This window comes from Dioszegia hungarica (genome assembly GCF_025882075.1).
Source record: "Dioszegia hungarica strain PDD-24b-2 chromosome Unknown MKK02contig_24, whole genome shotgun sequence".
NCBI lineage: Eukaryota > Fungi > Basidiomycota > Tremellomycetes > Tremellales > Bulleribasidiaceae > Dioszegia > Dioszegia hungarica.
This window is the reverse complement of record NW_026515778.1, coordinates 220,542-243,516: the sequence shown is the minus strand read 5'-3', so window position 1 is coordinate 243,516 and position 22,975 is coordinate 220,542. Positions and strand designations below refer to the sequence as shown.

General features: G+C 56.6%; 12 protein-coding genes and 1 non-coding gene across 13 annotated transcripts; 7 read left to right on the top strand and 6 right to left on the bottom strand.

Moving 5' to 3' along the window:
• Positions 1-366: 366 nt before the first annotated feature.
• MKK02DRAFT_40382 (uncharacterized protein) lies at positions 367-1,417 on the bottom strand (the record flags this gene model as incomplete). Its single annotated transcript, XM_053091077.1, has 6 exons — positions 367-423; positions 489-504; positions 607-634; positions 704-792; positions 1,103-1,219; positions 1,374-1,417. The coding sequence occupies 6 exons, from the start codon at positions 1,415-1,417 to the stop codon at positions 367-369; spliced, it is 351 nt and encodes a 116-aa protein (XP_052942779.1).
• Positions 1,418-2,138: 721 nt separating this feature from the next.
• Positions 2,139-2,743, top strand: MKK02DRAFT_35215 (histone H3; the record flags this gene model as incomplete). The annotated part of the gene is made up of 4 exons (XM_053089114.1): positions 2,139-2,199; positions 2,251-2,352; positions 2,405-2,550; positions 2,645-2,743. 4 exons carry the CDS (start codon positions 2,139-2,141, stop codon positions 2,741-2,743), a joined length of 408 nt encoding a protein of 135 aa, XP_052942778.1.
• Positions 2,744-3,300: 557 nt separating this feature from the next.
• Positions 3,301-4,650, bottom strand: MKK02DRAFT_40380 (uncharacterized protein; the record flags this gene model as incomplete). The annotated part of the gene is made up of 7 exons (XM_053091076.1): positions 3,301-3,350; positions 3,404-3,625; positions 3,709-3,795; positions 3,856-4,075; positions 4,140-4,395; positions 4,461-4,570; positions 4,627-4,650. The coding sequence occupies 7 exons, from the start codon at positions 4,648-4,650 to the stop codon at positions 3,301-3,303; spliced, it is 969 nt and encodes a 322-aa protein (XP_052942777.1).
• Positions 4,651-5,158: 508 nt separating this feature from the next.
• Positions 5,159-7,006, top strand: MKK02DRAFT_19877 (uncharacterized protein; the record flags this gene model as incomplete). The annotated part of the gene is made up of 8 exons (XM_053086167.1): positions 5,159-5,734; positions 5,783-5,922; positions 6,001-6,225; positions 6,281-6,395; positions 6,447-6,550; positions 6,601-6,744; positions 6,802-6,910; positions 6,956-7,006. The coding sequence occupies 8 exons, from the start codon at positions 5,159-5,161 to the stop codon at positions 7,004-7,006; spliced, it is 1,464 nt and encodes a 487-aa protein (XP_052942776.1).
• A 181-nt stretch (positions 7,007-7,187) lies between these two features.
• MKK02DRAFT_40378 (uncharacterized protein) lies at positions 7,188-8,099 on the bottom strand (the record flags this gene model as incomplete). The annotated part of the gene is made up of 2 exons (XM_053091075.1): positions 7,188-7,958; positions 8,061-8,099. 2 exons carry the CDS (start codon positions 8,097-8,099, stop codon positions 7,188-7,190), a joined length of 810 nt encoding a protein of 269 aa, XP_052942775.1.
• A 678-nt stretch (positions 8,100-8,777) lies between these two features.
• MKK02DRAFT_40377 (uncharacterized protein) lies at positions 8,778-9,285 on the top strand (the record flags this gene model as incomplete). The annotated part of the gene is made up of 2 exons (XM_053091074.1): positions 8,778-8,905; positions 9,201-9,285. The coding sequence occupies 2 exons, from the start codon at positions 8,778-8,780 to the stop codon at positions 9,283-9,285; spliced, it is 213 nt and encodes a 70-aa protein (XP_052942774.1).
• A 473-nt stretch (positions 9,286-9,758) lies between these two features.
• Positions 9,759-11,680, bottom strand: MKK02DRAFT_40376 (uncharacterized protein; the record flags this gene model as incomplete). Its single annotated transcript, XM_053091073.1, has 6 exons — positions 9,759-9,811; positions 9,866-9,995; positions 10,044-10,189; positions 10,237-11,487; positions 11,535-11,608; positions 11,655-11,680. 6 exons carry the CDS (start codon positions 11,678-11,680, stop codon positions 9,759-9,761), a joined length of 1,680 nt encoding a protein of 559 aa, XP_052942773.1.
• Positions 11,681-12,937: 1,257 nt separating this feature from the next.
• MKK02DRAFT_29985 (uncharacterized protein) lies at positions 12,938-13,966 on the top strand (the record flags this gene model as incomplete). The annotated part of the gene is made up of 4 exons (XM_053087954.1): positions 12,938-13,048; positions 13,083-13,276; positions 13,335-13,404; positions 13,580-13,966. 4 exons carry the CDS (start codon positions 12,938-12,940, stop codon positions 13,964-13,966), a joined length of 762 nt encoding a protein of 253 aa, XP_052942772.1.
• Positions 13,967-14,285: 319 nt separating this feature from the next.
• MKK02DRAFT_40375 (uncharacterized protein) lies at positions 14,286-15,618 on the bottom strand (the record flags this gene model as incomplete). Its single annotated transcript, XM_053091072.1, has 3 exons — positions 14,286-14,364; positions 14,413-15,451; positions 15,513-15,618. The coding sequence occupies 3 exons, from the start codon at positions 15,616-15,618 to the stop codon at positions 14,286-14,288; spliced, it is 1,224 nt and encodes a 407-aa protein (XP_052942771.1).
• Positions 15,619-15,801: 183 nt separating this feature from the next.
• MKK02DRAFT_19817 (galactose-binding domain-like protein) lies at positions 15,802-16,914 on the top strand (the record flags this gene model as incomplete). The annotated part of the gene is made up of 7 exons (XM_053086155.1): positions 15,802-16,007; positions 16,082-16,112; positions 16,159-16,198; positions 16,256-16,338; positions 16,443-16,543; positions 16,612-16,729; positions 16,807-16,914. 7 exons carry the CDS (start codon positions 15,802-15,804, stop codon positions 16,912-16,914), a joined length of 687 nt encoding a protein of 228 aa, XP_052942770.1.
• Positions 16,915-17,391: 477 nt separating this feature from the next.
• On the top strand, positions 17,392-19,438 carry MKK02DRAFT_35212 (putative asparagine-tRNA ligase; the record flags this gene model as incomplete). The annotated part of the gene is made up of 7 exons (XM_053089113.1): positions 17,392-17,512; positions 17,553-17,941; positions 17,971-18,297; positions 18,329-18,651; positions 18,683-18,764; positions 18,809-19,303; positions 19,355-19,438. The coding sequence occupies 7 exons, from the start codon at positions 17,392-17,394 to the stop codon at positions 19,436-19,438; spliced, it is 1,821 nt and encodes a 606-aa protein (XP_052942769.1).
• A 557-nt stretch (positions 19,439-19,995) lies between these two features.
• MKK02DRAFT_35211 (uncharacterized protein) lies at positions 19,996-21,230 on the top strand (the record flags this gene model as incomplete). The annotated part of the gene is made up of 5 exons (XM_053089112.1): positions 19,996-20,191; positions 20,237-20,398; positions 20,447-20,703; positions 20,753-20,858; positions 20,986-21,230. 5 exons carry the CDS (start codon positions 19,996-19,998, stop codon positions 21,228-21,230), a joined length of 966 nt encoding a protein of 321 aa, XP_052942768.1.
• A 134-nt stretch (positions 21,231-21,364) lies between these two features.
• On the bottom strand, positions 21,365-21,454 carry MKK02DRAFT_t23. The gene has a single exon. It is a non-coding gene; the product is annotated as a tRNA-Trp (tRNA).
• Between the last annotated feature and the right edge of the window lie 1,521 nt (positions 21,455-22,975).

Genomic DNA, 22,975 nt, shown 5'->3' with positions numbered 1-22,975 from the left:
GACCTCGCACCGCTTCTATCGGCTGGGCGCACTCGAAGGGGAGCGCGTATGAAAGGAAGGCAGGGGTCAGCGCGGCGATTGGCCGTGAATATCCTTTGATCGTGACACCTGGTCTTGCAGTCAAGGTTCGAACGACACCGTGAGGACAATATTAGTAAACTCTTGATAGAATGCTTTGGGCGCGCAAGTGCGAACGCCCAGGGTGAGTGAGGCATGGAGTAATCGGAGGCCGACCCGTCAGGTTAACCTGCGAGCATCTGACACCTGGCAACGTCCGCGAGATCCGCGCGAAAGCTCGGCACTGCGCCCGGTAGCGACGTAGCGCAAGATAGTGCTTGCATACAAATCATCGGTCCGAGCATACACCTAGTGGTGCTTAGCTTCCAGCGCGGCGGCCTTTTCCTCTGCCGAGAACATGCGTGGCTGGGAATCAGCTGACTCCTCTCCAGCTGGACGAAGCTGCTCAAGCAGCTATGTAAGTGACTCACTGGTATGTTGCGTTCCCTTGACGGTGTCAGCTCAGGCGCTTACTGTGTTGTGTACACGAGTTGTACGGAGGGGTATTGGGGCGTGGGGAACGGGGAATGCGCAGGAAGGGGTACTTACCATTTTGTGCCGTCAGGGAACATTGGCGCTGATGTTATGAGCCCACTCCTCTACGCGACGTGAAGGTAAGATGTGGCATGGCTCAAATTTAGCTCACATCTGTATGGATCGGGGTGAAGATCTTTTGCCAGACGCTCCTCGGCTTGTTCGAGCACCAGTGCGAGAGCACGGGGGTCGCTGATATTTCTGTACATAATCAGCTATATTCCCAAGTGCATACAGCGCCCTCTCGCATGTACAGCCTGCACCAAGCGACATGCCAAGTCGAGCTTCGGTGCCAGCTGTCTCAGTATTCCTCCAGTCCCGCTCCACCTCGCCCAGCCCAACCTCGCCGTCCACTTCCGCCTTATCCGACATCTCTCCTTCCCTTCGCTTTGACGCCTGCCCTTAATGGTCCTCGGACCTGCCCCTTCGTTCCGTCCGCCTTCAAGCTCGAGATAGACACAGTTCACCGGTCATACCCCTCCTCCCCAACGTCCAATCTCGCCCAACTCACCTGTTCCGCTCGAATTCCGCCCTAATCTCAATCGCCTTGTCCCGCCAGAGATCCCGTCTGATATACCAGTTGAGCGAGTTGACGAGATACCGCTTATACAGCGACTTGACGTATAGTCTGTATGCCAGCGCATCCGGTAGGCAGGAGAGACGTGTATTCGAGATGGTATGAGTTGGAAGTTGGGGGAGTGGAGGGGTCGGGAAAGGGCCTAGGTCAGCTTCTGATCTAGCTCTTCTCGAGCGGAGAAAACGAGCGGGCTGGTCAGACATACCGGTGCGCTACGGTGTATGCGGGTACGCCTGCTGGTGTTGACATTTTGGGAGTAGTTGGTATAGGAAGACACAGAGCATGACTTGGAGTTGGAGGTCAGAGAGGGAGGCGCGGAAGCAAATGACCATGTGGCGGAGGAGTGTGGCAGGTGGCGAGGGGGGTGTGCTGCGTCCCTCAACGAGCATCACTATTGCGCCTGTCTTGAGGTGCGGGATGGGTAAGGTAGTAGAGCGGGTCATGCAAGAGCTGAGAAGTCTGCTTTCTGCATGTAGAGGTCCATACCTCCTCACATGGGGCCGGGCAGGTCAGGAGCTGCGGGGATTATGATGTGAGACTTCAAGCTACTGAGGTTGCATGCACATATGTCGAGTTCTCTATAAACTGACAGCTGTCCTGAGATACGCCTGGTACCGATAGGCAATCAGATATGTACAAAGCCAATTACAGAGAGTTCATTGCACGACTGCCTGTAAGATCGAGGAGTGATACCGACCAGCCACTCTCCGCCCAACTAATTCCACGTCACGCGTCTCGCCGCGCCGTTTCAAACCTGCACGTGACCTTTTCCGTCCCAATCACTTCGCATAACGCCGCGATGCATGCCGTACACCATTGTTTACGCCGACGCGCCTGCCCTTCCCTGTCCCCTACGGCCTATATAACCCTGGCCCCCCTGCCTTCCTCCCATCTCTCATTCAACACATCTTCCACTCTCACCTTCACTCCTTCCCTCCACCACACCACCCAACAACCCAACTCATACACAATGGCGCGCACCAAGCAGACCGCTCGTAAATCCACCGGTGGAAAGGCCCCCAGGAAGCAGCGTATGTCTCTCTTCTTTTCTTGAGCTGTGATGGGACGTGGCTGATCGATAGTCGCGACCAAGGCCGCCCGCAAGCAGCCGACCACTGGTGGTGTCAAGAAGCCCCACAGGTACAGGCCCGGTACCGTCGCCCTCCGTGAGATCAGGCGATACCGTGAGTTGCCCATTCCTTCATACTTCGTATGGGTATAGCTGACATCGCGCAGAGAAGTCGACTGAGCTCCTCATCCGCAAGCTCCCCTTCCAGCGTCTCGTCCGTGAGATTGCCCAGGACTTCAAGACCGACCTTCGATTCCAGTCTTCAGCCGTCATGGCTCTCCAGGAGGCTTCCGAGGCTTACCTTGTCTCTCTCGTGAGTCTCCTCTTCCTTGTCTCCCTTCTCACGCTCTCTCACTCCCTTCTCTCGTCTGCTTCTCTCTCTCTCTGGGACCAAGCTAAAGCCTCAGTTCGAGGACACCAACCTTGCCGCCATCCACGCCAAGCGTGTCACCATCCAGCCCAAGGACCTCCAGCTCGCCCGTCGTCTCCGTGGCGAGCGGTCGTAAGCTGCTCCTTCCCGGCCAAGCTAGGATCTTCACCCCACATCTCTCGGATATCTACCCCACATCTCTCGTCTTGTAGCTTTGTGGTTTCCAACCCCTTTTTGTATCCTTTGATTTAGCTCTTCTATAGTTGTTTGATGGTCTGCGCGGGTTGAGCCGTATGCACATGGTTCCTTGCTGCTTTGTCGTGCTTTTGCCTTCTGGCTCCTTCTCGCTCTTTGACTCATGTGATGTTCATGTGCGTGGTACCTCTTGCGGTTCTGGGCCTGATCAGTCCGCTCCCATCGAGTAGTTTCGATTCTCCAGCCGTTCCCTCGGTATCATTACCTTGGGGAAAATCAACCTCTGCTCTGGATCTTTGCTTTTTCGCCGAAAGATACATCGAGCGGCTTGTGATTCAAAACTACCATCGAGATCACGAATTAGAGTGTCGCCAGACACGGAAACAAAGTCGTGTCATACAAGATACAAGTCCGCTATGTATAGTGTCAAGCTAGGGGAGACACTCAAGTATGGTATGGTAGTTCTGCTAGGTAAAGATAATTTCAGAAATCGCTCCGCTAGTAGTCGTCGACCTCCCCATCACTATCGTCATCTGGCACATAAGCCACTGTCCCATCAGCCCCAGCCTCATGACACCCTCTGTGATGGATCGAGACGTACCGTGCAGATCCCCCGAGACCGACATCCCCGGAAGCGTCTTCCTCCCTGCAGTCTTGGACAAAGTTGTATACCCCCTCCCGCCAGAGTCAGCCAGGCTAGCCACGCTCCTGCCAGGTGAGGGTGAGCCGTACGATACTGATGGGTCCGCTGCGGAGTTGGTGGTCGGCGGTCGGCCGAGCTTTGAGGGTGGCAGGGTGGTACGAGGGAGAGGTGAGGGGGTTCCTTCTTGGTCAGCTAGATACTTGGGTTTGATACACTGGGCAAGACTGCAACGGGGAGTTAAGAGAAGTTGAAGCAGGACGTACCGCCGCTTGACCCCATACGGGCCTTCTTCATCGGTCCCGGCTTCTTGGGCGACGGTCCCCTCTTTGTACCTCCATTCCCGCTCAACACTATTTGGTCAGCTCGGCGCATAACGGCGGTTCAGAGGCGTGATGTGGCACGAAGCTTACTCTTCCCCTTCTTGCCCAGACTACCGCCTGGACTCCCATCGTCCGAATCTCCACCCTCGCTCGGAACATATGGGCTGACGCCTCTCTCTGAGCCAGGCCCTAGACGAGCTTTAGCAGCTGCAGCAGCGGCAGTAGCGGCCGATCGGGATGCGGTACGTCGTGTGGACCCATTGAACCCTAGACAGCCGGAGAGATGTGGGGCATACCGGCTCGAAACGACCTATGATATCAGCTGTGCTCACATCCGCTATCATATGCACATGAAGAAGCTAGCTGAAGCTCACCTGGCGATCACACACCAGACAAGCAAAGAAGACATTCCCCGAAGCGTCCATCCTCCCACTCCCACTCCCGATCCCCGTTGACCCGCCTGTACCCTTCTCCGGCCCGGTCGTATAGCCTCCTGAACGCCCCTCTAGCGTTCCTGAGGTATTTGAGGAGGAAGAGGGGAGAGGTGAGGGTGCGCGAGAGGCTGGGGCGGTGGTTTGGGACGAGGGGGCTGTGAGGTGGGTTGAGGATAAGGGGTTATGTGATCGACATCTGGGGTTGTCAGCTTACATTCAGAACAGCAGTGGCGTTTGGACGTTCTGAACGGATTAGCTTACTTTGTTCCACAGACGCCGCAGACTACTCGACCTCGCTTGATCTCACGATGAGCTGAAATAGTGATCGACTGGACCAGATCCCTCAGCATTTCGTCAAACAGCGAGGAAGCCTATTCTTCAGCAAACAGTATGAGAGAGGTGAGTTCGGTCAGTACCGGTCACTCACAGCTTCAGCTATCTCGTCGGCCATGATCGCCCGCCACAGCCCACTTTGACAGTTCAGCCGCTGGTACTGGCGAGGCTCGAAGGACCTTTCGCTGATCGCTTTCTCAGCCGTTTCCCGCCCGTTCCTGGCTGGATTTTCGGGCACGAAAAGCGAGACAGTCCCTCAATCCACCTGTAAGCTGGAACGTGGCGGCGATAGAGCCCTGCTATGAACAATATACAGCTCGATATCCGAAGCTTGAACAAGACTTCTTTCAGCAGCTGGATGGACCTGTGGACGGACATCGATGTCCGACGTCCGTGCGTTGATTCTTGGCGGTGACGTAAAGCGGCGGTGCAGCATTCCTCTTCCGGCCCGACTATAGTGGAGCATGACGATTGCCCCCCACCTTGTCACAGCTTTTGCGGTATTTACATTGTCTACATTACCTTTGTACAGCTACTCCCTGTGTATAAAGCCTATTCCCACCCGCAGATCTTTCTGTATCATCGCCTATCACACACACAATCGCCACCCAGCCAAATCTCGCAACATGTGGAACAACAACAACAATTATCAAGCGCCTCAGCAATCGTACGGCGCCCCTCCGCCTCAACAGTACGGTGCTCCCCCTCCGCAGCAGCAGTATGGAGCTCCTCCTCCTTCACAGGGATACGGTCAGCCCCCGCAGCAGTCATACGGCGCACCTCCGCCCCAGCAATACGGTCAGCCTCCACAACAGTCTTATGGCGGCGGAGGGGGATACAATGCCCCGCCTCCTCAGCAAGGCGGGTATAATGCTCCGTATGGCCAGCAACCCCCCCCACCTCTGGGTCAGGGGTACGGAAACAACCAGTACGCTCCTCCTCCTACGGCACCATATGGCGCCCCACCCCAGCAGCAGCAGTACGGCGCTCCTCCCGGCGGTCAGGGGTACGGTGCCCCTCCACCCCCTCAACAGCAGCAGTGGAACGCCCCGCCTCCACCTATGGGCGGAATGGGGATGCAAGGAGGACAGCCCTTCTTCCTCGGCGTGCCGGTCCCGCACGATCCACCTTCGACGGCGGTGGGGTCGATGCAGGGATACAATGCCAGCTTTGACGCTGAGCGGATAAGGAAAGCTACTAAGGTCAGCTAGCCTTTCCGCAATCTCCATCGAGGCCAAGCTGACAAATAGGGATTCGGGACCGACGAGAGCACTCTGATCAACACGATGTCGCCCCTGGATGCGTTCCAGATGGACCAGCTGTCGAGAACGTTCGAGCAGCTCGTGGGGAAGACCCTGCAGAGGACGCTCGAGAAGGAGCTGTCAAGCTGGTGAGCTTTGACCCACCTCTGACTGATCCGTCCACAAGTAGCACGAAAGGAGTAGTAGGGACCAAGCTGACTTTTCAGGCTTGAATACACTCTCGTCCTCCTCTCCCTCGGTCCCCTCCAAGGAGATGTCTACCTCCTGCACCGCGCATGCAAAGGAGCCGGGACGCACGAAGACCTCCTCAACGAGATCCTCCTCGGCCGGACCAACCAGGAGATCAACATGCTCAAGCAGGCGTATCAGCGGAAACACAACAAGGATCTGGCGGCTGTCGTTCGTGGAGAGCTTAGCATGAAGACTGAGCGGTGAGCTGGGTCAATCCCAGGGAGTAGCTGCAAGGGACACACAGCTGATATTTAGGATGTTCATCATGGCTCTTGCTGCTGGACGAGACGAAAGCACGTTCGTCAACCAGCAAGCGGTGGAGAACGACGTGGCGACGATATATCGCGCCGGACCGGGCAAGATCGGCACGGTAAGCTGTACCGCCTACACTAGAGATCATCGGGCACAGCTGATATAGTAGGATGAGATCGCGATTTGCGGTATCCTCCTGCAGCGGTCCGACCCACACCTCCGCGCCCTCGCCCAGGCTTTCCAGATGAAACACCGGATCCAGCTCTCGGCTATGTGAGCTTACGTCATCCCTACTATGCATGGATGATTAGCTGATAGTATAGGATCACCTCGGAGTTCTCGGGACATATGCGAGATGGCCTGTACCACGTCGTACGGAAGTATGAGATGGATGGGGATGGGGTACAAAGGGATGCGGAGGGGTTGGAAAGGGCCATGGCTGGTGCAGGGACCAAAGACGAGCGACTGTAAGTTGTTCATGTTGCCTTCGTTTCAATGAATGGGAAAGTAGCTGATAATCGCAGTATCTACCGCCTGGTTCGGCTGCACTGGAACCGGCCCAGGTTCCAGGCTATCAAGTCGGCGTTTGAGGCTACGTATCGTACGACGCTGCGCAGGAGGGTCGAGGGCGAGGTGAGCTCTCCGGTCCATACCTGTGAGGCGGAGCTGACTTGTTAGACTACGGGCAAGTATGAGAAGGCGCTGGTGGGTATTATCGACCAGAACTAGGTGGGGAGAGAGGAAAACGGAATCGCAGAACGACAATCAGAAGAACTGCTAGGTGGATAGGATGAGAGAAGAAAGAAAGAGTATAATGTCGAAACTGTCGTGATTGTCTTTGTAGCCTTGTGAGTTATCATACCCATGAAATGCATACCCAATCTGTCGTCTACCTCGTCTCTCTCTCTGCTCACTGGTTCCAGTTGACGCCCGGGAGCTCCGCCTTGATCTGGGCCGGGGTCTGACCGAGCGATCTGGACACCAACGTCACATAGGGTTCCGGGCCTTGCATCAATCCAAGCTCCTTCAATTTGGCGTAGTGCCACTTGCAGGCGGTACCAACCTTGAACGACGTCGGGGACACCACATCGATCACCGTGACATCCTTGGGCGTCTTGTCCGGGAGCGTCAAGCAACCCAGCCTGCCGCCAATCTGGCCCACACCATGGTGCTGCTCTTCTCCGCTGGTAGTGCACCCGATAGTGAACATCCTGTTCCACCCCCCACTCTTTTCATCAGAGGCCTCACTGATAGGGTGCCTGTAGATGAAGTAAGATGGGACCGCGTCGGAGATGCCGGACGTCATGAAGCTGTGCGTAGCATGTATCGCGGTCAGGCAGCAGTGCGCGAAAGAAAAGGGCATGGGGAGAAGGACGTCTTCAATTGCGGTTGGGTGATGGACGTGCAGCGCGTCGATCCTCAAGCGCTCCGAGCCATCGAGAGTGAAATCCTGAAGTGCCTGCAGGGCGTGGAGGGCTCTGGTCTCTTTGGTGTCTCCGTCGGACCTGCAAGCGGTGCAGTCTGGGCCGCAACCCGCGATGATGGTGAGGCGAGAAAGGTCACAGCCACGGAGACTCTCAATCGTGCTTGCGATCTTTGCATCGTCCCAGGTGGCGAGATCGAGAAGGACCGTCGAGCCATCCGCGAGAGCTTTTCCTTTGCCTTTGTCTCCGTCAGTGGTCTATAGGGTCGTCAGCGACGAATAATTTGCCTAAGCTACGGATGGGAGTCTGCCTGGTTCATTTCATGGATGGGTCTACCATGTCAGACCGCGGCGACTCACGGCGAGGTTTGAGAATTGTGATTCGGGAAGGTCTGACATGGTGGCGAATGCAGAATGATGTACAAAACCAAAATTGAAATCGAGCTGTGCCTCGTTATATAGGCTGGGTATTCCCATTTCTGGCACCACATGAAAGGTTTCCCGATCAGTATCTCCTCGTCATTTAGCACCTCCCTTCAGTATATGACACGCGTGTGAGCAGATTGTGCCCCTGCTGCCCGTGGCGGTGGCGCGCTATCTCGCCTCGGCTGGCTCGTCACGTGTCGTCAGTCACCCACTACGGACACATAAGATACAGGAGCCGAGGATGCTAGTACTTTCTAGATCAGTGACAAGTCAGTGAAAGGGAAACAACGGGGGCAGCAAGGACTCGGGAGGGGGCGCTTCGTTTGGCATGGACGCCGCCGCGGCCTCGAGCCACCCAGAGCCAAACCACAACAAAAAGTCAGACCGGGTAGATCGACGAACACTGAGGATCTACTCATATTTGGCCGACATGTGCGATGAGATGGGTGCTCGCTGCGGCCGAAAGTACGGCGCATATAGCAAGGGTGGCAAACTCGATTTGGCTGGGTGGCGAATCCGCTTATCTGACGGATCAAATAAACTCTCCCAGGCACCGCCTATTTTCACCAGCTGATCGCTGCCTCCATCTTTGTGCTTGCATCCACAACACCACCTCTTCAGAACACCTTCATCAGCACAACAATAGCAGCGATGGCACCTCCAGAGAAAGTAGCAGGGTCGTATCTTGGCCCAGCCACCGGCAGGCCAGAACCACCTTCTGCGCTGGACTTTATCAAGCACCAGATTTACGCTCCGGAGTACAGGGAAGGGAACTTGACGTGAGTTTGAGCAGGGCGGGGACATGAGCTAGGTGCTAGTGGGAATGAGAGGGCGTGCAGTCCCGGCGGACCGGAGGACTAGCCTTTGAAGAGGCAGGGAGAGGCGTGGGGTCTACTACGAGGAGGGGCGGACCGGCTCGGATCGCTACCCCTTTACCAGCGGTGCTTCTTGACAGGCTGCTGCTTGGCGGCCACTGGCTGCTGGACGGGCCGATGGGAGATGTGGGCAGCTGCGAAGCAGAGCTGGGCACTCGAGCTGGATGTAAGGTGTAAAGCATAAAGCTGATCTCGGTAGCATCGCCAAAGCCATCGGCATGTTCGCCGTCGGGGTGTTCTTTGTACGATCGGGGTTCAGTTCGGTTCTCATTCCAGCATTATAAGGAGGGCGTCTGGGGAGGCGTTGTGAGGAGGGCGCCTGGGGAGCTGGCTGGAGATAAGGAAGAAGTGGTGAGTCTACTCGCTCTTCCCGCGAGCCTCAATAGCCTGCATAGATCGCGATGTTAGCAGAATGCTGATCCTTCAGATACGGTGCTCGAGACCTGCAGCTCACATATAAACATGTATACACTACTCAATCTCGACTTACACTCCCTTCCGTCTGGTCACGACCACCCGAGTCAACTCAGCCCGTTCAGTATACTTGCCATCTGTACCACTACCTTCCCCTCTCATCCGTTGCATCTGCGGCTTGATCGCTTTGATATTCGGTACATCTTCCAACACAACTATAAGTACGATACCTGCACATCCCTCACCCAGCGCATCACCCAGCCCAAACACCAGTCCTCCTGACCTCTGATCGCGCCAACCTTTCCAGTCCGCCAACTCCAGAACTAACCCTTCTCGCCCAGCATCAGGCGCAAGTATTGGTCTCCTCCTGGTATGCGAGTCCTTCCGCACAGGATTCTGTTGATATCAGTACTGTCCCTCATGTACTGAGCCATGATACAGAGTACTCACCGATGACACAGCTACCTCGCTGGCATCTGATCCCCGCTACCCCAGGAATCACCGTGCAGTCAACGCCTGTCCCGTTCTCGCCCACAACACAGCCACCGCAGTTCTCGAGGTCGGTAAGCGGATCGATACACTGCTCATATCAGCACTAGACTGGCTTGAAGAAGGGATCTGGACGTACCTCGACGAGCTTCATCCCAGGTGCGACTTGGCATTGAAGATAGCCTCGGCGACAGCTCTGCGACGCCACCCACTGGGTCGCGACATCTCGCCGGCCTTGAGGTCGCTGGCTTGCTGCCATGGTGCAAGCATAGGCGGAGCAAGTTCCTGCGTGGATCAGCGGACGTCTTGACTATCATGGTCTGATCGCTCACCGCTGAAGCAACCCGATGAGGGCCCTGAACCACCTGATTGGCCGCTATCCGCGATACAGAAAGCGCCGGTACCGCCGCAGATATTGCTGAAGCAACGAGCGTTGCCGGGGCATTGGATGTCGCTGGAGCAGGTTGCCCCGAGAGGTTGAGGAGCCAAAGACGTGCACTCATTGTCGAGGCAGTTCTGGCCATTGGCGCAGTCCGTACTTGCAGTGATGCAGAAGCCGCCGGGACCGCCGCAGATACCGTCGGTGCAGCGAGCGTTGCCGGGGCATTGGATGTTGCTCGAGCAGGTTGCGCCGAGAGGTTGAGGAGCCAGAGACGTGCACACATTGTCGAGGCAGTTCTGGCCATTGGCGCAGTCCGTACTTGCTGTGATGCAGAACCCACCGGGACCGCCGCAGATACCGTCGGTGCACCGAGCGTTGGCAGGACATTGAAGGGTCCGCGAACAGGTGCCACCAAGGGTGGACGGAGCCAAAGACGTGCACTCGTTGTCGAGGCAGTTCTGACCGTTGGCGCAGTCCGTGCTTGCTGTGATACAGAAACCGCCGGGACCGCCGCAGATACCGTCGGTGCACCGAGCGTTGGCGGGACATTGAAGGGTCCGCGAACAGGTGCCACCAAGGGTGGACGGAGCCAAAGACGTGCACTCGTTGTCGAGGCAGTTCTGACCGTTGGCGCAGTCCGTGCTTGCTGTAATACAGAAACCGCCGGGACCGCCGCAGATACCGTCGGTGCACCGAGAATTGGCGGGACATTGGAGGGTCCGCGAACAGGTGCCGCCCAGGGTGGACCGAGCCAAAGACGTGCACTCGCTGTCGAGGCAGTTCTGACCGTTGGCGCAGTCCGTGCTTGCTGTGATACAGAAACCGCCGGGACCGCCGCAAATGCCGTTGGTGCACTGAGCGCTGGCGGGACATTGAAGGGTCCGCGAGCACGTCCCGCCGAGGGTGGACAAAGCCAAAGACGTGCACTCGCTGTCGAGGCAGTTTTGACCGTTGGCGCAGTCCGTGTCCGCATTCTGGCAGAAGCCGCCGGGACCGCCGCAAATGCCGTTGGTGCACTGAGCGCTGGCGGGACATTGAAGGGTCCGCGAACAGGTGCCGCCAAGGGTGGACCGAGCCAAAGACGTGCACTCGTTGTCGAGGCAGTTCTGACCGTTGGCGCAATCCGTGCTCGCAGTTTGGCAGAAAGCGCCTGGACCGCCGCAGATACCGTTGGAGCAATAAGCAGTACTCCTGCAAGCACCTGTACATGAGCTCAGTCCTCTCTGAAAGCGCTGAACCAGCACTGACCTGTCCCGGAGCACGAGGCACCCAATACTGACTGTGCGATGGTGGCGGGGATGAAGAAGGAGCAGAACGCTACACTGCTGGATCAGCACTTGCGCCTTCGTGGACGAGATGACGACTTACCAGAAAGCAAGACTGATCGGTCGCATCGTGGGTTGGCTTTACGATGTGAAGGGGCGGGTACGCCAATGTCCGGTGGAAGGTGCGGGATTGGGGATAGTTGCGTCTGTTGTAGATTGGGAGCTGATATGGGATGGTTGGAGGGGCGAGTTGAGGGGAACGCAGACTTTACCGTCCAGGCTATATATCTCTCGTCGATGGGGGTCATTGTATGAGATGGCGGGGCGGAACCGGGCGGCATGGACGCCCGTACGAGCCGGTGAGCGGTTCTGGGCGGCACAGGTGCAGCACCGTACGAGCGGATAGTCGCTGGAGACCGGTGGAATTGCGATCCGCGCCGAGCGTCGCACCTTCTGCTGGCCGGCTCAGAAGCGAGCAACCCCATTTCTTGGATCTAGTGTCAGTAATGTGAAGTGCGACTTTGGCTCTCACGGTATCCGATACGCTGAGACCTTGCGCTATTAGGTGGTGAGTACCGTGGAGCCAGGCGGAGCGGCCGCACCAACCATTCCTCGAGAATGACGACGCCTATCATGCCGGTATGAAGATAGCACCCCAGAATTTTCCCCAGATAGCCCCAGATCGGTTCGGCTTGATCTCTCGCGGGACAAGGCGGCCGCTTCTCCGCACCGAACTGCACCGAAAAGTCGGAAGGATTACGCACGTATCAGCATGACTCATTATTGCTCAGTACTCCCGCAATATATGGGAGGTACGCCTCCTGCTGATCGACACGCGCGCTTTCGGCTCCGACGCGAGAAGGCCCAGACCCAGGACAAGCTGCTCGGGCCCTCGTGATTCCGACCGATATGTGGGGCTTTGATAGGGCTCTGGCAACCTGGAGCCCCCCAGTCTTTGGGGTAGCATAGGAGGAGAGGTAGCAGATGCCTGCAGATGCAAAGACAAAGTTGCAAGCATGCAGCATCGGCTACTGAGATTAGGCGGTGCCTTGAAAGGTGTATTTGATCCCCCACATAAGCGGATTCGCCACCCGAGCCATACAGCAGTGCAGCGGCCAAACATGTGTATAGTAACAACAATTTTCCGGAACACCTCTATAGCGGCAGCAGCAGCGGCAGCAGCTACATCCCCGGAGACGATTCAGGCCTGAGGGCTTCTGGGATAGTCTAGCGATTGGCATACTGACACCGTCGGCGCTGCGCTCTGTCCAAAGCGATCTATGCTCCGGGGTGTGATAAGGCAATCTCGCGCGAGTCTTCGTCGTCAAGATAGATGCGGAATTTGAGTCAACGGGTAGGGGAGAGCAGGGAGCAGAGGGTAGCTAGATGAGGCGGCGGTGGGACATTGGGCAGGAGAGGGAGAGGCGCGTGGCTTCCGCAGAGCTGCTGGTCGAGGGCGGACGGTCTCGAATCGCTCTCCTGGACCCAACCGCGCTTGTCATGGGGCTTTCGATCAGGCTGACAGCTGCAGCTGCCGGGCGAGCAGACTAAAATCTGGGGACCAAGGACCAGAGCTGGACGCCAGGCGCAAGCTGATTTCTGTAGGATCGTCAAGGTCGCTGGGATTCTGGCTGTTGGGGTTTTCTTAGACCGACGAGTCATTCCGTGCTGGCCCCTGCATCAAGGAGTCCTGGCGACTAGCGAGAGAGAGAGGCTGAAGGAGCGGTGAGTCTACTCGCTCTCCCTGCGCGACTTACATACTCTCATTAGCTGCCGTAGGTAGAAATGCCAGGGCAGGGCCAATATTTCGGAACTCAGACACGGCGCGTGGGATCTGCAGACCAGATGTAAACGTGTGTACATGACTCTGACGATCACAAATCAGGTACTCATCCCACTCTGACCTATGCGCAAGCCCTGCACGAGCTACCTCCGGGTACCCGCCTACTCAGCACGCATACCGAGACGACCGCTGCTGCTTATTCACTAACGTCTCCTGGGCAGCAGAAGCAAAGCATGACCCGGTAGTCATGCCTGGTCGCCCCCGGTGCTCTCGACGGGTCGGCGTTGAATCGAAAGCGAGCGGCGATCATACTCGAATGCCTGAGCGCATTTGGCTGGCCCAGGCTCGACGCGATGTCCGATCTGAGTAGGTCTCCGGCTTCCAGCGCCGTGCTCTCCTCGATGTACGCCGTCATGATATCGCGACAGGAGAATTCACTTCCTGATAACATCTCCTCAACAGCTCACAAGCCTTACTCACGAGCGGGTCCTCGACTGGCGATAGCTCTTGCAGGCTGCTACGCACGTCCGGCTCCACGAACGTTTAATGTATCAGGTCTACTGACTGCTTCTGAGGCCCAGCTGCGTTCCGCCTTACTCGCTGTACATGCCTTGCAGCCTTGCCAGCCGTGATCTTGATGACGCACCCGAGCGGATTGTTCACCCCCTGGCCTCCACCGCGCTCAGCGTAGGTTGATACTTCAACGCCTTCACTCGTATCCCCGATGGTGCCGCTGAGAACAGGCCAGGCAGTGAGTACGCCCGCCAGTAGCACAAGTAAACGGCCAAGCAACCCTACCAGTGCTCCCAGACCCAATGTATTGCGGATCATCTGCTACGGCTCGGCAAATTCGTCAAATGGGACTGAACAGATCCATAGCATCATCCGCTACGCCTCGATAATCCGACACTGTCAAGCACAGCTCATTTTCCGCATCGCCTCCTGTTCTATCTATAGCGCAATGTGATTCATCCCAGACATCCCGGAGAAAGCTTTAGACATGGATAATCCGGTCGGCGGTGCCGTAGACCTAGGCGTCAGCATGGGCCATACTAGCAAGCCCGCCTAGCCCACTCACTCGTCATATTCCCATTGACAGCCAGAGCACATTGGCGCATCATAGATGGGCGCCACCTTCCAGTCATCCTTCGCCTTGACATACGACGGCAGGGCCCGACTCCGCCTCCCAATGACACTCCCTAGCTCCTCCTGGAAATCCACTGCCGCACCCCGCCATTGCTCCCTCTTCCCCTCCTTATCCTCGCCCCGGCGCATGTGGGCTGGCATCTCGGGTGGGGGATAATACAGCCCGCCGACGATTCCCCAGTCCGGCACAGACCGAGCGAACGCCTCGTCCGTCGCAATGTTGCCCCTGGTCCGACAGGCATCCTCGAGGTTCCGCCTCGCCCAGTCGCGTGTGCCCTGCTCGCCCGGGGTGGAGTGGATGTAGAATCGAGACTGGACGCCGATGCTGATTGGGAGAAGCGTGGGATCTTCGTAGGTATTGTGAGAGGCGATGGTGGGCTTGTTCTGCTCAGTGTCTCCGATGTAAGTGACGCCCAGGCATAGCGGACCGACGGGCCCGGCTTGACAGTAGTGTCTCAAGCTCGGGGTGCTGACCGTAAAGTTGAGCATGCCCCGTTGCGCGTTGAGGATGGTTTGGCTTCGCTCGTCGAAGCGCGTCCCGATCCGGCGCCATAGTTCTTCCTCTTGGCCGAAGATTCCGCCCGTCGCGAGCGTACGCAGACGCGTAAATACCGCCTTGTATTTGCCTCCCTTGTCCAGCAGCATCAGCCATGCGTCGCAAATCTCCATGGTCTCCCGCACGCCTTGCCAGTCCGCCCTTCGTACCGTCTCGCCAGGACCGTCAGACAGACAGTCCCAGACCTGGTATTTGAAGATGTCGCGGTAGGTGATCTGGGGATTGTACTCCTTGTGTTGATATTCGATAAAGAGCTGACGGATACGACTGAGGAGGGCGACTTTGTTTTCGACGCCAGAGATGCCGCCGGTCTTGAGCCCGTAGAGGAGTAGGCCAAAGTCGTCGACTACTACGGTGTTGTAGAGGATGGGTGCAGCCAACGCGTGCCATGTCAGAGCAGTCAGCCCGATTATAGCTAGAGTTGTACATTGGATTTACCTTGGAAACGCGAAGGACTGATGCCAAATCGCTCTGACGGATTGCTTTGCGCTCTGGCGTGGGCGACGCATGCCGGGCGAAAAGTAGTTGTCGGAGATGATGGAACACCAGCACCCAGATCTCAGGCTTCAGTGGATCCGACATCTTGAATAGAGCAAGTGTGAAGTATGTACTGATCAAGGTTGAGGAAGGTTGACGAAGCAGGGAGAGCTTGACTTGTGGCCGCACCAGCTGCATCTTGTTACGCACGGACGACGTTTCATCTTTACTTCTCGCTTTCGAAGCTGCCTCTGCGTCAATCATCCATCATTTCAGACTGTACTGACTATGAACTGCTCATCTGAAGCGCACGATCACTCGCACGGCGGCGGAGGTCACAGCCATGGCCACGGAGACCACAATCACGAGGGGCACGACCACGACATCCCCCTCGGGTCTGGTCCGCAAGATTCGCTGTTCTCACATATCGACGTCCCGAATGTCGTTGCGCTCAACGCTGTTGGCGGTGGAGAGGCGGGACAGAAGGTCATCAAGTGCGTAGGTGGGCTCTTATCAGTCGCCATTGACAAGGCGGAGGGAAGGACGAGGATCCGATCTGACAGATCAGGAGCTGGGAAGAACGGGAAGATCTCACTCGCGTTTGTCTATACGCCACGCCGTGACCGGCCTGAGCTTATCGACTAGTTCTGCGAGTCAGATACAGATGATTCTATGATCGTCAAGAGTGAGCTAAAAATCGCGGTTCGAAGTCCAGTCCGGCGGGGATCAGCTCACCGCTTAGTCCCCTTCACGGCGTCGGTCTCTATACGGTCTATCACTGTCAAAGCTGGTCCATCCGGCCAGACACCTCGAGAGATGCACCTTGTGAGTACCTCATCCACTACTATCATGACTTCTGGCATCTGCTTGGCGAGTGTCAAGGCAGTAGCTCGCTGTTGAGAAGTTTGGGCAACGAGCTGACTGAGCAGTATCGTGACTCGCCGGGAATGGACTTTGGCGATACCGATCGAGCGGCCACGCAGGTGCTCGAGATGGTAGAGGAGAATGAAGGCGTAGAGTATCAAGTCAAGTGAGTATCCACCCCTGGGTCCGCTATGGACAAGGCGCGCAAGCATAGTCCCCTGCTGACTACCACAGAGCTGCCAAGTTTGCTAGCGTGTCTTCACTTACGCTCTACTTCCCTGGCAACACTTCTGATGGGGACGAGGAGATATCTAGGGTGTACTATATCGGACTGAGAGGGTCTTTCAAGCCTGTAAGTCCCGCCTATCCTTCAATTTTGCCCCGATGAGGCTGGCGACAAGGACGGAGATTTGAGCTGATCATGTATAGTTGCCCGGACGCCCTGGCGTAATTATCTACGAGTCGGCTGCCAGACCACAAGATCATAAGGTGGGAGGGACTGTATCGGAGAGCCAGGGCTGGACACCAGGGACATAGGCGGTCTTGCCTGGACGTGACAGCGACAGAGCTGCGCGGCTTGCGGATTGACTGAATGGCGTTCAGGCTTCGAGGGGGAGAGGCTCGGTGCCGGGTATACCTCATGTCTGCAACATTTCTAGGACATCATGGAGCGCAGTCGGTTTCCGTGTCATGCCTTGTAGCGAACTTGTGGTAGCGCTAGCTTTGGCCGTATCATCCATGGACATCTCCAACTCCTCATACCTCATGTCTCAGACCTCATGCATGACGTGTTATTTCTCTTATCGCTTATCGCACACCCCTGGCGTCCTTTGGTTTCACAATTTCCCCTTGCTATCGACTCGACCGCGACCAGCTATCTCGACTCCGTACATACCCTTCTCCTTTGGCAGCTGTAGTCAAGGAAGTATCGACTCGATAGCCATCTCTAGGCGAAAAATCACCCATAAAGAGGGAGAAATCAGCTCTCCCCACTCAACTATACCCATTTCCGAAATGTCCGACGCTCAACCAACCCTGGTGCAGCAAGCCCAAGATGCGGCTAGCAAGCTCGCAACGACCGTCGCCGAGACGCTCAACATCAGCGGCAGCCCCGGCGTCACGTCTGATGCTTCCGGTGAGCCACCTCCTGGTTTATCTGCGCCAGCTGATATCAGGTTTGCCCAAACTCTACATTGACGAGAAGGCCGGCTCGGACGAGACTGGTACCGGCGCCGAGCTCTCCCCTTTCCAGACTCCCGTCAAGGCATACCAGTCTCTGACTCCATCGACCTCGTCCGATGCGGACCCAACCAAGGTCGCTACCTTCCTTGTCCGCAAGGCCGACTCGGTCGAGCGCAACGAATGGGTCGAGCTCGGGACTTCTGGTCGCAAGAAGCTGATCAAGGGGATTGAGCTGTGGCGGAAGAAGGACGCCAAGGCGGCGCAGGAGGGCGAGCGGATAGCCAAGGAGAAGAAGGACGCGGAGGAGAGGGACAGGAAGAGGCGAGAAGAGGCCAAGGGGGTCGTGTTGGTTGACGACGAGAGCAAGGGGGTTGCCAAGAAGGTGAGTTGATGCTGGGCGGGGCTGATTAGACCAAACTCCACGCCGTTCCAGAACTGACCGGCACCCGCGTCCGGCTGCAAGGCTGGGTCCACCGACTCCGGTCCCAAAAAGCCAACGTCTTTGTCGTTCTCCGAGACGGGACCGGATTCATCCAGTGCATCCTCTCCGGCGACTGCATCAAGACGGTCGACGCGCTGGATCTTACCGTTGAGAGCACGATCGAGCTCTGCGGGTCGGTCGAAAAGGTCAAGGAGGGGCAGAACGCGCCGGGCGGTGTCGAGGTGATTGTGGACTGGTGGAAGCTGGTCGGCAAGGCGCCGGGCGGGGACGAGGCGTTTGAGGGGAGACTCCGAGCTGTAAGTCTAGAGTTGGCAGTGCTGACTGTAGGACACTGAACAATCCATCCGGGCCGACCTGCGTCACCTCGAGCTCCGAGGCGAGACGGCCACCTCCGTCATGCGCTTCCGCGCCCTCCTCCTCCGCGCGTTCCGCGAGTACTTTCACAAGACCCGCGTCACCGAGGTCACTCCCCCGTGCATGGTCCAGACGTCCGTGGAGGGTGGTTCGACCCTCTTTGAATTCGAGTACTATGGGGCCAAGGCGTACCTCACCCAGTCGAGTCAGCTCTACCTCGAGACGGTGCTGCCGAGCTTGGGGGATGTGTATTGTATTCAAGAGTCGTTCAGGGCGGAGAAGAGTTTGACCAGGAGGTGAGTTTTTATCTGGGCGAGCTGACAACAGGCACTTGTCTGAATACACCCACCTCGAGACGGAGCTGGTGTTTATCGAGTTCAAGGATTTGCTTGATCACCTCGAGGATATGGTGAGCTGCGTTCCTCCTTTGATCTATTCACAGCTGACATTCAGATCTGCACCGTGGTCGACGCCCTCCTCGCCGATCCCGTCTCGGCCGAGATCATCAAAACTCTCAACCCCGACTTCACTCCCCCTTCTCGGCCCTTCATGCGCATGGACTATTGCGACGCCATTACCTACCTGAAGGAACACGGGATCACCAAGGAGGACGGCACCGACCACATCATCGGCGACGACATTGCCGAGGCGGCCGAGCGGAAGATGACCGATCAAATCAACCGACCCATCATGCTCATGAACTTCCCAAAGATTCTTAAGGCGTTCTACATGAAGACAATCGACGGTCGGCCGGACTTTACGGAGAGTGTCGACGTGCTCGTCCCCGGTGTCGGCGAGGTGGTGGGCGGGAGCATGAGGATCAGCGATCTGCAAGAGTTGATGGATGGGTACAAGCGGACGGGGATCCCGCATGAGCCGTACTATTGGTTTACGGATCAGAGGAAGTATGGGACGACCGAGCATGGAGGGTATGGACTGGGTGTGGAGGTCAGTTTCCCTGCTCCCTACGTCGATGGGACATCAAGCTGACAGCTTTAGCGTCTCCTCGCTTGGTTCTTGAAGCGGTTTACGGTCAGGGAGTGCTCGTTGTACCCTAGGTACATGGGCCGCGCGACACCATGAGGGGAGATCGTAGAGCATATATGGGACGTATAGGGAGTAGGAATGCATATCATCGGCTGAGATTCGGAGAAGGCGAGTTCAAGGAATTCAAGGAGATAGAGTGCAGGAGATGTGGCAGGGTGAGGGGGAGATCGTAGGGGGAGGGATGATGGTAGGGATAAGACTAAGAGATGGAGAAAGGAAGAGAAAGGAAGGAGGATAAGGTCGAAGAGGGGTGAGAGGGAAGAGATGGCAGTAGAAAGAGGGAAGGCGGCCAAAGAGAGCGGGGAAAGGGAACTTCGCTTCTCAACACATCCCGGTGGTCCGGTCCACCCCTAGTCTCTCTCGAAGGAGCGAAAGAAGTGAAGAGAGGGTGAAGGGGATGCTCCGCTGCCATCTCCCAGTCCCTTCCTCCACCACCCTTGCTTCTCGTGGGCCCCCTGCCAGACCCACCCACGCCGACCCACGTGGACCTGAAACTGAGGAATGTGGAGCAGAAGCTTGCAATGACACACGCCAACCCCGCTATGCTTCTGTCACCTGTGACACCAGTACCTCTCCTTATGGCCTTACGCAGAATGGCCCGGTACGCTGATATCGCCGTCAACTTGACCGATCCCATGTTCCAGGGCATATACCACGGCAAGAAGAAGCACGCGCCCGACCTGGACGCGGTGATCTCCCGGGCGAAATCTCAAGGTGTGCAGAGGATGCTCATCACCGGTACGAGTCTCAGCGAGAGCAGGGAGGCACTGGAAATGGCGAAGAGGTATGGTCAGTCCCTCTCGTTCTTTCGAGGGAGTCAGCTGACATGATCAGACCTGCACTGTACTGCCGGAGTTCACCCAACGTCCACCTCCGAGATCGATAAGCACCCTCAAGGGGCTGACGCGTGCTTTCAGGAGCTGGAGCAACTTATCGAGGCGGATCGAGGGGAAGGCGGGTCTAAGCGGATCATCAGTCTCGGGGAGATCGGTCTAGGTGAGCCTAGTCCTTGCTGGGACGGGCGGAGTCGAGCTGAACTAGCAGACTATGACAGGCTCAACTGGTCACCCAAAGAAACGCAGCTTCGTCACCTGCCCCGACTACTCCTTCTTTCAAAGCGCTTTCGTCTGCCGATGTTCCTCCACTCCCGCACGCCAGAGTCACATGTGGACTTAATCAAGGCTATGAGGGATGCAGGATGGGTCAGCCCTTTCACAGAGGGAACGGGAGCAGGGGAGAAGGAATGGGTCGGCGGCGTGGTGCATAGTTTCACTGGGACAACTGAGGAGGTCAAGGAGCTGGTAAGCTGCTGTACGCTCTCCGACCATCGGGGTTGAGCTGATGTAGCAGGTTGATATGGGGTTGTATATCGGTCTCAACGGATGTTCGTTGAAGACAGCGGAGAATCTCGAGACTGTCAAGACTATACCGCTGGACCGAATCATGCTAGAGACGGGTGAGCGGCCTTTCTTGCATCGCTTGGGTGCTACTCTATGATCACGGGGGCCACCTTGCCATCGCTCGATGGGTTGGCCGACAAGCTATCTGGTGTCGGACGGGTAGGGCCATAGTTGATATAGCAGACGCACCTTGGTGCAGCATCACCACCTCACACGCTTCCCATCCCTTCCTCCCACCTACATCCTCTTCAGTCTACATTCAACGCGTCAACAAGGCGGAGAAGTGGCAAGAGGGTCAGGGCGTCAAGGGGAGGATGGAGCCGGCGGATGTGGCGGTGATAGCGGAGGTCGTGGCGAGGGTCAATGGGGTGAAAGTAGAGGAGGTCATACAGGCGGCGTGGGGTAACACGGAAAGACTGTTCTGGTGATGGCATCTTCAGCACATTCTGAATGAATTGTAATCCTGCTGGTCTTCGCGAAGTCGGCTCACTGCTCATGCGGTCGATCGAGTCATAACATTCGGGCAAAAAGTTCGAAAACCGGCAAAAAGTCGCAAAAAATCTGACCTCGAAGAGACTCGAACTCTCAGCCTTGAGATAACCGGTTTTTGATTAATTGGAATCTCACGCGCTACCAATTACGCCACGAAGTCATCTGAAAATGTTGCGTGCAGCATATATATAAAGGTCAGACAGGAGGCTTCTTGGGAAAATAGCACCAGATTTCCCGATACCGTGTCTTTTTCCCTTTCCCGCTCTGACTGTCTCGGATCTTCAGTGGTCTGTCCAATACGATCTCGAAGCACAGATCGACTCGCGCAGATCAGCCCTGAGCAGCTCGCTGTGCTCACATGCTGACCGATAGAACGCAGAATGACGAGTAGGCTTCTACGCGTTACCGTTGGTGAAGACTGAAAACGCACGCAGGGCTAAGGGCGAGGTCTTGCCGAACTTTAGTTAGTCAAGCTAGGGCGCAGACATCGCCTCGCGCCTGCCAATGAAGAGGCGGTCCTGAAAGCCATGGCAGCAGGATCAATCATCCAGTAAAGGGTATGTGGGCAGAGTCTGGTATTGTGAGCTACGTGGCACTTGCTTTTCGTATACGAAGGGGTTGGGCTGATGATTACAGCCAAAGTGACTGGTCTCCATTCTACTGCACTCAAGCTACACTCTTCGACTTGCCTCTGCGCCAGAGTCGGCCCCTATCCCACTCCTCGTCCGGCATGCACCCTTCCGCTTGGGCGTGTGCACTGTGGGGCACCGGGGAACTCCACATTCCTTGCTCAACGTTCAATGCTTGGGCCTGCAGAGCGTCCGCGTTCGCGCTTGGACCTGTCCTCACTTCCCTTCGATCACCTACTTCACCGCATCTGACCACCCTACTTGACGCTCACCTACCTAATTCTCGATTCAGCTGCATGAAATGTCGCATGAACAGCTCCAGCCCTCCTCCTCCATGACAACAGAGGCGAGACTTCTCATTCAACCTAAAGGACAAGGCCCGTGCTGACAGATCAGGAAGCTGCTTCTGGCCCATCACAGATCCACGATGTTCTTGTTTCGGAACCGACTATGAATGAGCCGACAGAAGAAGTTCAGGAAGACGATACTCCGATGGAGAGCGCGGAGGCGCGGCTGTGGGACACATCAAAAGCACGTGTCCGCCTGCTCAAAGCCTGGCAAGTTCTGAGAGGGGTGAGTGCGCGTCTCAGTGTAGTCTTGGAGGTAGCTGATGGACTAGAGACCGGATATGTCATTTCCTGCCATGATCTGGGATGTTCACAGGATGAACGGGTTAGCGGACGTGTCAGAGAAGAACACCTTCTTCAGAAAAATGGGTGGGTGAATGACATTTCTTGGATGCGTGATATCTATATTCCACGAGAGAGACGCTGATGAGGTAGCTATCCTTGTTATACCCAGAGGAACGGATGCTCAGAAATATTTCTTGATCGCGGCCATGAAGCTGTGGTGTGCTCACGAGTTGCTGAGGTCATACGAGGTGGGATGGGAGGGAGAGATCATCGAATGGACGGCTCGCAAAGACGTTATACTTCTAAAGTGAGCACCTTGTCTCGTGGCTCAGGCTTTAAAGCTGATAGATAGGATGTGTATCGAGGTCGGCATGCTAGCAAACGACAGCGTTATGCCGATCTCGAGGGCGGTCTTGAAGG